Source organism: Sciurus vulgaris, assembly GCF_902686455.1.
Source record: "Sciurus vulgaris genome assembly, chromosome: 10".
NCBI lineage: Eukaryota > Metazoa > Chordata > Mammalia > Rodentia > Sciuridae > Sciurus > Sciurus vulgaris.
The window spans coordinates 51,562,464-51,579,804 of record NC_136470.1 but is presented as its reverse complement, the minus strand read 5'-3'; the positions used below and the strand labels follow the sequence as shown (position 1 = coordinate 51,579,804).

The following is a 17,341-nucleotide window of genomic DNA, read 5'->3' as shown; positions in this document are numbered from 1 at the left end:
AGTTATTTGTGGTCAGGGCCAGCTGGGCCCTGATCACTTCCTATTTTCAACCCAGAACCAGCACTGTGGGCCTCACAAATAATTTCTGAACACATGAATAAAGGTTACAAATTTTTAAGGATACTCTTCCCAGGGTCTCCTCTGTGGTTCATAGAGATTCTTATTCCTTTCTAGGGTAAGAGTTCATGAACTCCCAGTAGTCAGAGGAAGATTTGGTCTTTGCGTGTATTTTCTTGGGATTGCTCAACCTTCATTTGATTATCCAATCCTACTAAAATCAAAGACCCACCAGTTTAGGAATAATCAATATTCCTGATCTTCATAAGACCAAAGAAGGATAGAGTTGCTTCTCCCACCATGACAAATGCAATATGGCACTCAACTGGTATTTTCAGCAGATCTTACTGATACCTGCAATCCTTAATTTTCAGCAATGGGTTAGATAAATTTCACGTGTGAGCCTAACAGCACGTGGGGAAATCAAGACAATCATCTAGCAAATTCATGGATGGGGCAAAAATGCTTATGAATGAAAAGATTTTTATTCCAATCCAGTGATTTACTAGTCTACTTAATGTTTCTCATGGAAGAGTGCCTTTGGAATAGACTCCAAAGCTGGTGACATCTAAGTTGAAATATGAAAAATAAGCAAAACTTCCCCTTTTCTCCCTGTTTGCCTGGCTTACTGAGTATACCTATTCTGTCTGCAAACACACACACACACATATGCACACACACACAGACACACACACACACAGTAATTTTTATATCAGAATTCTCCAGCTCTTAAAAACAGTGTGAAAGTACACCCAGAAAGAAAGAGTTGTCCTGGCTTTTCTCCTGGATTATTTTCTAGGCAGCTGGACAAGGTGACTTGAATCCTTGAATGAAAGGCTTTGCAGGAGGAGGGGAATGCTGGGATCTCCAGATAGGCTCCCTCCCTCCACGAAGAGACAAGACATGCAATAATCAACCTGCTTCTCTCTCCCCTAGGCCCGCTTCATAACCTCTCTACACACAACTCGGAGAGATGAATAAACGTTTTTAATAAAAAGAATCAACAATACCCAACCTGCAGGCTTGAAAGGAGTCAGGGGCACAATATTCTAACTGCCCTTTGGGAAAAGATAAAGAAAGAGATTCAAATAAATCCCACCTTCCAGCCCCCACCAAATCTTAGAAACCATGCCCTCGGAATAATGAAGCCTTCCCTTCTAACCCCAAACAATAATTGTGAGGAGTAAAAGCCAAGCCCTCCTTCTTCACTGGGCTAAGCGGTCATGCACCATTATATCCCAGTTTCTGTCTTTGGTAGGATTTACCAATATCTAAACAAGGAAAGTGAAAAATAGTACCAAGTGAATTTCACTGTGACTAATACCCCCATCACAATACATTTGCTTTAATTAATTTTCATTCTCTGGAATGAAAATTCTATTTTTGGTGTTCAACAAATGAATAAATAAATGAATGGTGTAGACTGTTAGTTCTCATTCAGGATGGAAATGTTCAAAGTACTGTATTGATTTGCAAAATGATTGAGAAGAGTGTGTATGATAAACATTATGAAATGCAAAGGACAGTCCCACACAAGGAAGAACTTCACACTAGCAACATTGGCAGCCCTCTTGCATAAAGCACTGAGGTCCATCATTTAATGGTGAACAGGAAAGGGAAGAGTAAAAGAAGAGTCCAAGTTCCTCATTTTATCTTTAAGGGGTCAGAACAAGGTCACTAAAACAATAGGTCAAGTGGTTCACAGCCAGACTCACTGCAACATTGTCTTCATGATCAGACACTTCCATGAAGTACATGGCTAATGCAAAACTGTAGAGAATGCCCATCTGTGTCACTCACCCCAAAGAATGATGCTCAGAGTAGCACAGCTGACCTCGGGCCCCTCAACAGCCTATAAACATAACCACATTAAAAAGGGGAATTGTATACTTGGGAATGCACACTTCCAAGTTAAAAGAAAGCGATGTGTTCAGTTTTATTACCATTTTTTCTTGGAAGATAGACTGTGCTTCTGATTATTTTATGAAATGGTGAGACTTTTTCTTTTTATGACCCCAGACCTAGCACACAGTGTCACACTAATCTTACCACTAAGTTGTTTCCACAGCCCTCCAAGGTGCTGAGATTGATGATGAAAATGACCACTGCTGGAAAGGTGTTGTTATTGACGAACCCCCTGCAGTGGGAATCCCCATGCCTTCCGTTCAGTGCCAGATCTGTTTCAGAATATCCCGAGAAAAGCACTGTGCAAAAATTAATCTTCATCGTAATGGCCTGCACCCCACAGTAGACACTGATGTCTCTTTCAGCTGAAACAAACACATATAAAAAACAAAGGTAAGCCCAGAAGCACAGTGGAGAGTACACGAATAACTTCTACAAACCTACGATACATTTATCATCTCCTTAATCTAATTCTTTTCTAGGCTTGAATACATCATAATCCAATGTACATGTTACTAGGAAGAGTGATCAGGAAAAATTTGGGTATTCCGGGAGAGCTCTTTGGGTGTAGAGATTATAGTTCACCTCTGTTCTATTGTGCCTGCTGTTCAGTGGGTGTGCATTAAATGTCAGTCGAGTACTGTTGCGAAGAATGGAGTGGAAAAAAATCAGGTTACTGAGGAAATTCAGAACTAGACCAACTGAATTATTCAGATCGCCTGTCTAGACTGAAACTCAGTACAAATGATACATTTTCCACAATGAAGAAAGAAGCCGTTAAAATTCACCCTAAACCAAATTGTTAGGCACTTTGGTATTTGATAATTCATCTCATCCAGGATGTAAAAACAAAAGCCATCTAGAGGAATTCCATTTTATTTGTTAGACGAAAAGGATGAGCAATAGGGTGCTGATATTGTGAAGAAAAAAGCGTACCATGCTCTAAGAAAATTTTGCTAATGAACTTGTATGCCTCAAAAAAAGGAATGAAGTAGGCAGGAAACATAAAGCATAATTTGCATGATTCTCTGCAACTCCATGATTTATTAATGATAAGAGTTATCCCAAGTCTGTAGAAAAGAGCACATGCATGCAAAAGCCCACATGCACACACACAGCATACCTGTGTGAAAAGCAAAGCTTTTCATACCTTTATTAATTATTTTTCTACATATGATGGAGACTTTGGGATTCTTTGCTGGCAGAATATTTTGCTTTTGCCAGTTTTTTGACTTCTGTGAATTGAATTGTGTCTTCTTCCCCCAAAATATAGTGAAATTCCAATCCCTCCTTGTTCAGGTGTTTTTTGTTTTGTTTTGTTTTTTTGTTGTTGTTGTTGTTGTTGTTGTTTTTCTTTTTCTTTTTTTCTTTGAAATGGCATTGTTGCAGATTTAGTCAGTGAAATGAAAAGAAAGTCATATTGCAGTGGAGTGGCCTCCCATTGAATAAGACTGATGTCTTTATAAAAGGAATGTACTATGAGGAGACCAGGCAGAGAGAGGGAGCACCAGGTGAAGACAGGGTGGAAGCCAAACAGCCAGAAGCAAGGCACACCCATGATTGTCCTGACACACCACCAAAAACTGAGAAGAGACAAGAAAGGATGCTCCCCAGACTCTCAGAGGGAGCATGGACCTGCCTTGATTTTGAGCTTCTGGCCTCAGAACTGTGAAACAATAAATTTCCACTGTTGTAAATCACTCCATGAGACGATAAATTTCTATTGTTTTAAGTCAACTTTGTTGTGCTCTGTTACTGCAGTGCTAGAAAACCCAAAACAGTAACCTCACCACCTTTTAACCCTGCTTTACCTATTAAATAAAAAATCTGAAACAAGAGTCAGCTTTGCAAAATGTGGAAACAAATAAGAATTGATTATTTGGAGAATTTACCTTGATTGTTCAAAAATGGAAAGCCAAACAAAATAAAACATATTTCTGGCAAATGATAGGATGTTCACGAAGAAATATGTAAATGTCATTCAAGATTTTTAGCCTAGAATTAATTTGCTTAAATAATTCAGCCCTAATTTAAAAGGAAAAGTATCCAATATCATAGCTCTTTGGAATATTTCTTCTCTATACACTTTTTCCAGAAAAATGAGTCACATTTTGAGGGTGTAAATGAGTCTGTACATAAATTTCTATGTTTGGTAATAATTTTAAACTCATTATAATTATCTATAAAGAAAGACATAATTTTTTTCGTGGACAAAAAAGCAAATACTAGGCTAGGTGTTATGGAAAATTTCAAGCATTTTGTGAGTAGAAAAATAAGATGAATTAGTTACAAATACATTTTATCACCAAAAAATATAACAAATACTATTTAAATTTGGGAGAATATCCCTAAACCCTTTAGCAACATTAACTGTTTCACTGCAACCATAATTTTGAAATGATACTCTTTCCTAAAACAGTCTAGTTCATTTCAAAAAATGCTTTTTGAGTATCTATGAACTTCAAAATACATCATAAACTAATTGATTTTTCTCCATCTACTTGCTATTCCTGGGCGCATTATCATTATCGTTCCCCTGGAACATTGCATTAACTTCCTAACTGGTGCCTTTATTTCCACTTTCAACCCCTTTGGTTAGAATAGTTGTTAGCACATTGATGCAGTTATGTCCACTTCTCACTCAGATCTCCAAACAGTTACTCTTTTCATTAGGTCAAAGTCCCATCTTCAGTCAGGTTCTCAAGACTCTTCATGATCAGCCACCTGTCCATCACAGAATTCTCACCTCTCTTCTACCACCCCTGCTCCCTGTATCTGTTACACGGAATGTTTTTCAGTTGTTAAGAAAGCATCCCACAGAGTGATAGATGCCAAAATAGTGGTTGTCTCCTGGGGTGGAATTTTCCCATATGGGGAACAAGAAAAAATTGAGGGGAGATAAAAATGCTCTACATCTTGATCTTGATGGGGTAATACAATTATATACAAATGTTAAAATTTCAAACTGCATTAAGATGGTGAAAACTACCTAAGATTGGTGCATCTTACTACAAATATATATATATATATAAATCCTCAATAAAGTACTGTGAGCATTTTAAAAACATAATACAGCTTTATGCACAAGATCTTCAAACAGTGTATCTTCTGCTTGGAACACTCCTCTATCCCCAAACTTTGCTTAAGTAACTTCTACTCTTCTCTCAGATCTCAGATTTCATTTCCTTTTCTCAAAGATTCCCCTGATCCCATAAAGTATGCCACTTTGTTTTACATTGTCATACTGCTTTAAAAAACATTTGTGTGTTTGTCTCGTAAACTGAAAGTCACAGAAGGCAAAAATAAAAAAGCTATTATATTCACTGATGCACTCCACTGAGTAATTATTTAATTAATTATTGAATAATTACTGGGACAATAGACTGCACTGAGGATTCAAAAATTAGTCATTCAGAACCAGGCACAGTGGTGCAGGCCTATAAACCCAGAGACTGGAAGACTGAGGCAGGAGGACTGCAAAGTCAAGACCAACCTCAGCAATTTATTAAGACCCTGTCTCAAAATAAAAATCAAAAAGGACTGGGGATGTAGCTCAGTGGCAGAGCATCCCTGGGTTCAATCCTCAGAATCAGGAAAAGAAAGAGAGAAGTAGTGGTCCTGTGCCTGTTCTCAAGCGAATCCGAGTCAAGGAGGACACACATTAACGTGGCTCACATTGACAGAAGATCGTACCAGAGAGCTGTCGGGTGGCAGAGAAAGCCAAGCTCGCCTAGACCAGCTGGTTAGGAATGCCTTCCTGAAGAAGATGGCATTGATCTTAGTTTGAAGTATCAGTAAGGAGTCAGCTATGTAAAGGAGTGGAAAATTTATAACTCAGAGGGGACAGTGTGAATAATGAAATATGCTCAGGCTGGTTGGGAGCCAGACAGTTCCATTTTTGTTAGGATTTAATATGCGAAGGGGAAAAAAATGGCAGGGAATGAGACCGTGTGGCAGGCACAGGAAAGATCATAGGAAACTACAAAATGATCTTTAAAAAACAGTCTCTTCATGGTAACAAAATGTTTACCTGAATGTCAAATCAAATCATCATCTATTAGAGAGTTGACTGAGAATTTGTTTTAGGTTCAGTGAACCAGTTTTATTGCACTGCATGATAAAGCAAATACATATCAATAAATATGTCACAGAAAAGAGGTATCTTTATTCTTAACTTAAACCAGCCCAAAACTTTACCTTCCTCACCTGTGTTTGATGGCATGAACTGATGCTGAGAATGCCTTACCAAATGGAGATGATTGCTATATCTAGATGTAAAGCTCTCTTCTGCTTTCTGCTTTACGACTAGAGACTTGTAACCCCTGCAGTGGAACTGAATCTGCTATAGGCTGATCCCACTTGAAGACAAGGTTACAAATTAAAGGCTTTTTTCAGTGTAAGAAAAGAGATCTGTTCAAATCCATTCTAAATCAGTTTTCTAAAGACTTTTTACTATCCTTCAAAAAGAAACACACTTTTTTTTTTCTTTTCTTTTCTTTTTTTTCTCCTGTTGTAGATACTAAAGACATCCATTCAGCTCCACTTTACCATTTGGGAGGCTTTGAGGGAAAACAATGATATTTCACATTGCCAAAGGACAATTTCTGCCAAAAATAGAGATATTTTTGCAGAGTGATTGGGTAACCCTTGCTTTCAACAGCTAAATATTTTGAGTCTTTTACTGTCCATGACTGACCTGAGTTGTTACATTCCTTAAAACAATACTTGAGTATTAAACAATGAGTACAAGTTAATGACAAAAATATAAAGGAATACATATCTTTAGGGGATGATTTTTAATATTTTAGGTATAAAAATACCAAGTGCCTTGAAGCTGCAAAATTGCTTAAAGGGCTTACGTAGTTATATTGCCAAAATGGTAATGTATTTCCCTGATATTTTATCCAAGCTGTTTTTATAAAAGTATTCAGAATATAATAATCAAAATGGTAAAAATAATGTTCTGTACTCCACTCACCTATCCATCAGGAAATGGTATAGTCTGTCTCAGATTTTCAAAAATTATGCTAATTCTAAATAAGCTGTCATGCTGCCAACCACCTATTTTATCATGTATGAAAATGTGTTCTGCATTTGAGATTCATAGAATAAAGCTACCATGTAAATAGGATTCCAAGAGGATGGATTCCACTCCATATATGTAAGTAAAGATACTACACAACTTCTTTGTCACCAGTTGTCCTATTCCTAAAAACATTATTCCCACCTTCATCTTTAGACAATATATTTGCAATATATCATACATCTATCTGACAAGCAGATCTAAACTTCCATCTTTCAACAATTTCACAGACAACTAGCTTAAATCCAGCAACATTCTGATGAAGATTAGAGTTGACTAGCTTTTGATATATAGAATCATTTTCATCTCATCTCAGTACTGTTAAATGCTACACTTTCACTAGCATCAGATGGCTTAAATTTTCTGATTATATTATGGAATAATGACACGGATCAATTCAATTAATCATACAATTTGCACAGGTATATTCTTCAATACAAAGATGTCAGTACCCCCAGATTTGCTTAAAGTGTTCCTTCACTATCAATTTGAGAAAGTAAGCATCTGCACGAAAAGCAATGTTGAAGGTCAATCTACATTATAAAAAGGGGGGTGCACAAGAGCTGAACATACAAAATCAGTGTCATCAGCTTTGCATTTTGCACTAGGCTAGAGAGTATTGGCTTTATTTATTTTCAAGATCTAAACTACATACCACTTCATGTCAACGAAGTAGTCAAAAAAGGCACCTATTGTGTATTACATGTCAGTTTCCATGCCAAACTGAAGATGAAAACATCAACAAGATACTCCAGTATTCAAGGAGCTTGTGGTTGAAAAGAGCAGACAGAGGAAATCAGCCAGTTGTAACACAGCGTGATACTGAATGGTAAAGGCTTGTGAACAGCATCATATCCATAATCCTGTCTGGTAGGAAAGAGGTGTTTGGGAGGGGATTGTTGGGAAGGAAGGAAGTAATTCCAACTGGCTAAATTTGATAAGAAATTGATTAAAACATGAAATGAAGAGAAGGGGTGTCATTGATGGTCAGGTTTCTAACTTTGGTGTTTGAGTGAATTATTTCTGTTTATAAAGAAGTCAGAGATGAGAAATTTGATGTTTAGTTTTTGAGAGACTAAGGAACATTCAAGTAGAAATGTAGAGCAGGTAGTTGGAAATATGAGTATAAAATGTCAGGGAAAGAACAGAGCAAGAAACATAAATTTGAGAATCATCAGATACTCAGTATTATCAATAATTAACCATACCAACATTGAAACTAGCCATAAAAGTGTTCAGGTAAAAATAGAAATAAGCTGAGACCAGAAAAATCATAACAAAGTTGTCCTTCAGTGAGATGTTCCCTGAATGGAATACAATCATCCTCGTGCCCTATCCCATAACACTTCAATTATGAATCTACTACATCATTTACATTTTATCTGGGAGTAGATATTAGCTTTCTTTTTAGATTACGAACTCATTGAGAACTCTGGGTTTCACCAGAGTACCTAATGGTGCTTGGCAAATATTTACTAAAATTGTTTCATAAATAGTATTCATCGTGTCTAACTCTTTAATATCAAATTCCAAGATTCACATTGAGAATATATGTGTGGTTGAGGTGGGTTCATTTTGACAGTCCAGAGCTCATATTTCCTTTGCCAACTGTCTGAGATGATTCCTCTGTTTTTAAATTTTGAAATGAACATCAATATTCTGGATCATCAAATGTTTTGTGAGTTTGAGAAACTCCATTTAAATGCTAGGAAATTTGCAGATGTTTGCAATTTGTTTACATATTTTAGATTTTTAGCTAAAAAACTAATGTCTTGGTATTAGTCTTGGTAACTAGTTATGTTACATTAGTTGTAATCATGACTTTAAACATTTCCCCTTAACGATGATATATCTTGCTGATTTCTATCACCAATAATAGCAACAAGTGCATGATGGGCAGCAGGGGATGGCACAAACACTGTGGTTTCATTCATAAAGCAAGCAAGACCATTGTGAGGACCATGCTCTAAACACACTTCTCATACTTGACAGTGCAAACGAATCACTGGAGAAACTTGTAAAAATGCACATTCTAATTCAGTAGATGTGAAGTGGGGCCCTGAGTTTCTGCTTTGCACAAACTCCCGGGTGACACTATGTTACAAGTCTTTCAGTCAATTGATTTAGTAAGTCACAACTGTGTATTTTGACTGAACAGAAACCCTTCGGTGGATTCCACTTGGAGGGGTTAAGCATGCCCATCAAATATCTAGTTGTATGTCAAATGCTTACAAGAGAGACAAGTTCAGATGTAAAGGGACAGGGAAGAGAGAGACACTAATCATGCCTCACTCCTTTCCTTATCTGACAACTAACTGATTTTGAATCTCAATGAAAGGGAATCTCATAAAAGTCTCTGTGAGATGGAGCCTCAGTCTATTTCAGTGCTCCCATGGCAACCTGAGCAACAGAGTTCAGTCTTCTCCTATTGGCACTTCTACCCCATTCCACAAATCACAGCAGTTTAAAAACTAGGTGAGGCAGAACGGCCCACTTCAAAAACCCACTATGCCAAGTGGAGGAGTGTTTCACAACAAACACTGGTGGCAAAGGTAGTGCCTGTGCCTCTGTAGCCAAGGAGTCCCCAGGAAGTGTCTACTTCCTGACCATGTGTAAGATGCTGTGCTGGAGACTTCTGAAATAAAGGAAAAGAGACAGGGGATCCTGGGGGGTCCACAGACAGCAGGTGGAGGCACTATGCTCTCAGATGCAAGGATTATGCGAACATGATACACTGTTTCCACAGGTATTTAAGAGAAATATTGGTTGTAAAACTGATAGTATAAACAATAGCCTGTTCAATATAGTAGGAGGAAATATCTGTATGCTACAGAGTGACATAGAAAATTTCATATGGCAATAATGTACTTCCTGGGCTCCAATAAATATTTTAATACTAATTTATACCATCTTAGTAGATTCTAAGAGTAATTTAAACATATTTTCTGCTTCTATTTCTAAAATGAGCATGGTGATATTTGTACTACAGAAGCTTACAAATTGACTAAGAACAGATGCTATGTGCATTATTCTAACTCATTTTTAAACTTATCTTTCCACCCACCAAGTTTTTATACAAGATTGAGATTTCAGTACTAAAACAGCAAGAAGTCCTAAAGGGGTATTGATATTTCATCTACACAAAATACCAACAGCTGATGAATTTGAAGTGGATTAGGAATTCAAGCTTTCGCTCTATGTTGAACAGGTTTCTTGTCACCTTAGTTTTTCATCACAACATCTGTTTCTCGTTAGCAAATACAAGCTGTTGTTTCCAGTGCTAAAAGAATGTAGTCTGAGGCAAACTTTGCAGACTTAAAATCATACTAACTGCTCCACACTTCAGAACCAGAAATGTTTGGTCAACTTTTTCAGGCAGGAAAAAAAAAAAAAAAAAAAAAAAAAAAAATATATATATATATATATATATATATATATGTTTGTGTGTGTGTTACCTGTACAGAGGAAGTATAAAATTAATTCAATAAATAGTTTCATTAAAATAAAGTAGGGTATGGACCTTGAATTCTCTAGTCACTGAATTTACTAACTTCTCTCTTCACTGTACTTTATCACTGTAGATTATTCAGAATTTGATCAGTCATTGCTGCCTGAATCAGCTCTGTTTCATCTCAACAGAAATTGTAGTCACAGGTGCAAGGTAGAAAGTAGGCATCCTCCTGACAACTCAGACACCAAAATACTGCTACTGAGCATGAAGTCAGGGGAATTGGCCTTTCTTGTCCACACAGAGGGCCAGAATATAGTCCCTGGGACAATTATTTCATTATCTGCTTTTACTTCATCTTTGGGCAAAGAAAAATGCAATGGTTAAGCAAAGTTTAACAGAAAATTAGTTGATTTTCCTAACCCACACATGAATTCTATCCATTAAATCAGTGATTCTCAGTTTTATTTCCTTTGGAACTCTTTTTTTTGTTGTTGTTGTTGTTGTTTTGTTTTACTGAAATATTAGTAGGTATTACCATGTATTCCCTTAGTCAACCAGGTCTTGAAAAGGAAAACAAATTTCCCTGTTAGATGACTTCAGGTTCTTTAATATGGAAGTTTTCTTTGTGATTCTCCATCCCTATGTTATTTTTTCAAACTGCCATTCAAAGTTTATTTTTAGGTTTAAGCATTTGATACAAAGGATTCTGGCTTTATATCTTTGTCAGTTACTAGCTTTGCAATATTAGAAGCAATTTCTAATCCTCAGTTTCCTACTCTGAAGAGAGATTTTAAAAAGACATTGTGTGTTTGTTGAGAAGAGTAAAAGAGGGAATTTTATGATGTGCCTACCACTCAACATATGGAGCATATTGTTTCCTTCCTTATTAGTGTTATTTTAAATGAAAAACAAACTACAAGATATAAAGCACAGACTTAAAATGGGTTTCTTATAACATTTTAGTTCATCATAAGACAGCGTCAGGCCTTTAAGTTCCTGTCACCAAAAATCCACTTACCCTTTGGTCACACCTGTATGATTAAATACCTCTATAGAAATCTGTAAGTTTAGCCTAAGTCTCCTACACCACTCCTGTCCAAAACCAGGGGTTAGTATCAGAAGGCATCCATTAATTACAGAGGCCAGGTGCATTGATCTGTAGATTTTACCTGACAAAATAGCTTTTTGGTACTCTGAAAGTCAATTGTATTTTGAATGTTATTCAGGGAAGAGCACAACTATAATTTCAGTGAAGAATGAGGGTTTCTCCTAGCTATTAGCTTGGGTAGTCAAGAGTTAACTACCTTGAAAGTTAGAGGGTATCTCTTTAAATTTAAATAAATTAGAGCATGGGGGTTATCTTGGCCCAAGAATAAATGCCATGGAAATTAAAGAAAATAATTCTAATGTCACGAAACAGCAAAGGTCAGATAGGGTGAGATGATTACTCTCCTCATTATTAACATTGCTTTGCATTTAGATAGCCCCTTTCCTTTCCCAGACTCATTCTCATTCTGTCTCACTGCTCAGGTTTGAGCAGCTTGTGGAGCTCCTAATGACATCACGGATGATCCTGAGTGGAACAGAAGCCAAAAGTCAAGAGGGCAATGAGCAATTAACCTTTAGGCTTTATTCGTTCATTCTGTTCTTCCTGAAAACAACATAAAAAAAAAAAAAATGGGTATTAAATAATACCTCTAAAACTTAAATTCTCTTCTGGAAATTCTAATGTATTTGAATTTTAGTTTATTTTCCAAATACAAATCTTTAATTGTAACAACACGTATGATGGGTATCTTTGTATATGTGTTAGGAAAGTTTAGATATCTCTGGCTTGAGTCAGACACTACTAAAAGTGCTAATATTTGAAAGAAAAATCCAAATTAAAATATGAAGCTTGACTTTCCCTGTTGAAAATAAAAAACTTCTCCCCCCTCTTGGCTTAAAGCATTTACTTTAGAGATCTTAGAATTTGTAAGTACTTTCTCCCCTCTTTGAAATATATATAAATCCCTTTGAAAATAAGATAAGACTTTCATAAAACTTATGATCCAGTGATGTCTTTCTCAAGGACCTGGGAGTCATGTCTTAGAAATGTTAATATCAAGGGAAATGACACCCCCATCTCCCAGTTTCTGGGAGAATGTGGGAGCCTGACTTCAGTGTAAGACTTGCTGAAAAGTACAAAACTACCTCCTATCATAAAGACATAAGAAGTTAATTTTTCTACTGGATAAAACCAATAAGCTAACACAGATGGTCACCCCAATTACCAGGTGGATTTAGGATGTGTGACAAATGGTGCTGTCAAGTTCTCTTACTTGAAGACCAGTTATTGCTTATCTTGAAAACATATATGTAATGGGCTGCATCTGCTTGGCTATATAAAAGGGTGAGATTTTTCTGTCTTTGCAATCTCTTACCTGTGATTGCCTGTGATGTTCATGACATTCTGAGTTTAATGCTTCTTCAATGATAGAAGTATTTTCTTTCTCTACCACCTTGATGGAGAGGATTTGAGGATTGGGAGAAGATTTTGTTTCCAATTATATTTCCCAACATATAATTGTGCTTTACTTGGAATAATGGACTCCAGAAGATGACTGAATACACTCTCACTTGTTCTTTTTTTATTTTTTATTTTTATTTTTAAAGACTGCATTTTGATTCACTGTACACAGATGCGGTACAACTTTTTGTTTCTATGGTTGTGCACCATGTAGATTCATACCATTGTGAACACATCAAGCCTCTTAAAACATATCTCTAAAAAAGATTCAGTGACTCTGCACTGTCTACAAAATGAAAGCAGAACACTTTCATTATACCATATGATAGACAAAACATTCTTGCCAAAACAATTGAACCTACATTTCCTCAAACCTCTAGCTTTAATTAATTTTTAGACCACACAGGCAAAGAGAAGCATACTGAGTGATACCTCAGAGTTGCAGTCAGTGAAATCCAATGTCAGAAATCTATCGAACAAGCAACAAAATGAGAGGCAGCTTAGCTGAGTATCAGCAGACATCAAGGAATTATTAAATATATTGGATGTATACATGAAGTAAATTTCTTTTCCATTAGCTATACACACCAGAGCATGAATAATGAATTTCCTTTAAAATATTCCATGGATGGAAGTGATGAGGAAAGAGAGAAGAAATAAAATTTATAAATTTTTGATAATTGATAAAGTTAGATGATAAGTATGAAGGCTTTTAAAAAAATCTCCATTTTCATATGCTTGAATTTTCCATAATAAAAACAAGTAAGGAAAGAATTAATTTGTGATATTCAAAACCATAAGCAATTCGACTTCGCACACAGTCTAGCCTTACCTTTAAGCACTCCCCACCGTGACTTCTGTGTTACTGCACATGCCATGAACTTGGACTTCTGAGTTCAGGACAACATTCAGATACAAGCTGGGCTTTATTCTGAGGTAGAACTCTCACTTGTAACTTCCTTCCCTTTGCTTCATGCAGGTGTGCTTTGTGCTACCATGCTCCAAGCACAGATTTAGAGAAAGCACAACATAGCCCAAGGTATTCAGTTTTCATGGCAGACATGGAAAAGTAGTTTCCGATTCTCTAATCTTTATTTTATAAGTGTTGAACCATGGTTCTATAACTCTAGTTAATATTAAATGACAAATACTTTAATGCAATGTGCAGAACCTTCTCACTGAGTGCAGATTTTAGAAAGCTGGGGAACATGTCCACCATTATGGTCAGAATCTCATGTCTGTTACAACTTAATGGGTTTCTGTGAATTCATCCTGCAACTGATCTGTGTACTTTAATGCTGACTAACATCTCATTGACAGAGTGTTTTCGGGGTGTCACAAACATTTCATAATCATTTTCTTAAACATTATTCCTAAATAAATCTATTTGCAGATAAGTGTAATTTTTAAAAATCAAAATAACTTATAAAAAAAGTCATCAGGCAAATTTTTGAATGAAATTAGCCTCTCCCAATTTTACTACCCACCAGTCAATCTTTTTTTACACTTGCAAACAGCCATTATAATAATATTAACTTTGATGAACACTTTGTATGTTAATGTGGATATAAATTATAACTCCAGAAAAATGTCTCTAATCATTTGCATTTGTTCATATCTCTTTAATGAAAAAGGAGAGACCCCTGTTTTCCCCATGTATTTTAATGATTTACTATTGGAACATAATCACTCCTTTCAGAAGCAATTAGAGAATAGATTAAGTTCCGGCTTACCAGGAAATCTACTGTGGAGGTTGGCATCACAGTTGTAACCATTGAACTGAGTAGATACTGGAAGCACTCTAATTGTTAGAAGCAGCAGCAGCCATATTTGTTCCATTGCAGCACCTAGAAAAGAGTTATTTATCATGTTGTCATCACCAGCCTTCACTCCAAGGTGCTGGAAGGACCAAAGCTAATCTCAATTCACTTTTGGATAAGGGACCATGCACAGAATGCAAAAAGAAAATAAAATGATAAAGGTTTACTCAAATTTCCATGCAGTCAAAGCTCACTAAAGGTCTCATGGATTATCAGAAATAATTAACAAAAATGAAAGCAGAGATTTGAGTTATAATATTTTAATATTATTTTCATTATTTGGCTTAAGTTTTCTAAGGGTGAGAAATTCTGACTTCTGTACTAAAAAAGCTAAGGTATAAGTCATAAATAAAACAGAAAAAACTTACTATAAATAGGGAGAACTCAAACCAAACATCTGGCAGCACAGCTGGGCAGATTCACCAATTTAGAGACAACTGGTTATTTGCAATATCAACATACTTCACGCCAAAGGATTCCAACACTCAACTCACAATGAGAGAATTTTCAATCTCTTCCTGACCAAATAATGTAAAAAAAAATTCTCTAAACAAAGAAATTCAAGAACTACTCCAACCTCTCAAAAATCAAGGGTTTGGGTATAATTTTTCTCAGGAAATGCATGGATAAATCAAAAGGGAGAACAGGGAAACAGTATTGGTGAAGATCATAGTCCTCCAATAACTGCCCTTGATGAGAAATAAGTTCTGATGTGGATGTGTGAGAACATGGAACTCAGGATAAGGTGGTGGAAATTGTTTTTTAAAGATGTTAATGTAGGTTGAACAAATAAATGAAAATTGTCTTTAATACTTAAAATACCAGTCAGTCTCATATTTAATAGATATTTTCCTGGGTACCCTTTAATTAGCCTGATTCATTACAGCATCTTCCAGAAGGGCCCAACTTGTTCTCACAGCATAGTTTGTCTGCTGAAAAAAATGTCTTTCAGGTTGGTGGTTTTGGTCCATGCACAAAAACAAGAAGAAAATAAAATTGTAAAGGTTTATGCAAAAAATTGAGTGCATTTTAAAAGCTTGGGTTCTAGGGTGAAAATAGGATTTTAGCTGTCCTTAAATATCTGCCCTGGATAATTAATCAAATCTTTAGCAAAAGGAAGGAAATACATCTTGCTTCTGTGTCATCATTTAGAATAACAAGTTCCTGGTGAACAAAGTCACTTTGGTGAGGATGTGGGAAAGGAAGGCAGGAGTTTACTCTCAAAAATAGACTGAAAAAAATTAATTCAACAGGAGCTTCCTCCCTTTGGCATCATAACATACTTTTCAGTCACAAGCATAATGACTTTGGGAAGAACAGACATGTCTGGTTAGTTCTGAACCCGTGGGACAGGCCATAAACAGAAGGCTCACACAAATGGCTGACCCACACCTGCTTTCTGTTGACCACATCTATACCATTATTGTCTAGTTCCTCAAGGCACTGAAAATAGAATAAGACAGCCCTGACATTTTGGAGTCTCTGGAAGACCCCTAGGGAAGTGAGCAGTTTGGTTCTGAATTCTGCACCCACACATATCTAATATCTACTCTGTACCCTGCCACTGGTCTTCATGATGGGTTCCATTAATCCCCAGAGGAAGCTGGAGTTTCAAGACCCACATTGTTGTTCCCAGCATACAGTGGTGTCCTAAGGATTCACAGCCAGAGATTTAAGTTGGTGAGTTATTTGTGATATATGGAAATACTTCTTAGCTTTTATATTTGCTCATAAGAGGAAAACACTTACTGGATATGCACTTAGCACTCAAGGTATGTCAGGTCATTTACCCAACAGCTCTCACTTATATTCCTTATAATGATTAGGGGAGGTTGGAATTACCATTCCACGGACAGAAGGAACAATGAGTTTCAGTAGTTTAAGTAACATGGAAAACAAATGAGGGAAATACAATTCAACTCCAGATCTTTCTGATAAAGTTGACTGCATGAGCTACCTGAACATTATCTTTTATCAAGTACGTTTAGGGATTCTTTTGGTTGTCATTTATCACCTCAACTGTTTTTCTTTTTTTTTTAATTTAGCTTTTCAAATTTTGTACTCTTAATCTTTTCTACTGAAAATGAATGAACAAATTCTTACGCCATTCATGCAATTTTAAAATAGATGCCTTTTACAATTTGGTCATTATAAGGGAAAAATTATTTTATTAAAAATGGGAGAGGTCCTAATTTGTCATTATGACAACAGTAAAAAAAATTATTATAGACTAAACTAGATACTATATGTATGTGTGTGTGTTATCAAAGATTGATGGAAATCTCATGCTAATTAAAATAGCTTACTGAGAGTCTGAATAAAGTCTTAGCCTTACAACTTAAGAAGAGAATTGAGGTTATCCAAAAATGGCATGCCTCCCTCTTTCACACTTTACACAAAAGCTCCAGCACTGTCATGGAGATTAAAACTTTTAATAAGCATTTTTCTTTTTAACAAAGAGGCATTAGTAAAAGGTAACTTGCTCTAACAGAAAATATATTGATTTTGGTATCAGC

At 36.1% G+C, this 17,341-nt stretch overlaps 1 protein-coding gene across 1 annotated transcript in view; it reads right to left on the bottom strand.

Moving 5' to 3' along the window:
• ZPLD1 (zona pellucida like domain containing 1) overlaps positions 1-14,874 on the bottom strand; it is a gene marked incomplete at its 5' end in the record, with an annotated part of 36,051 nt that extends 21,177 nt beyond the window's left edge. Inside the window, 2 exons of the mRNA XM_079156326.1 lie at positions 2,107-2,327; positions 14,739-14,874. Coding sequence (XP_079012452.1) covers positions 2,107-2,327; positions 14,739-14,874 — 357 coding nt within the window. The remainder of the gene's footprint in view (positions 1-2,106; positions 2,328-14,738) is intronic.
• Positions 14,875-17,341: the final 2,467 nt, after the last annotated feature.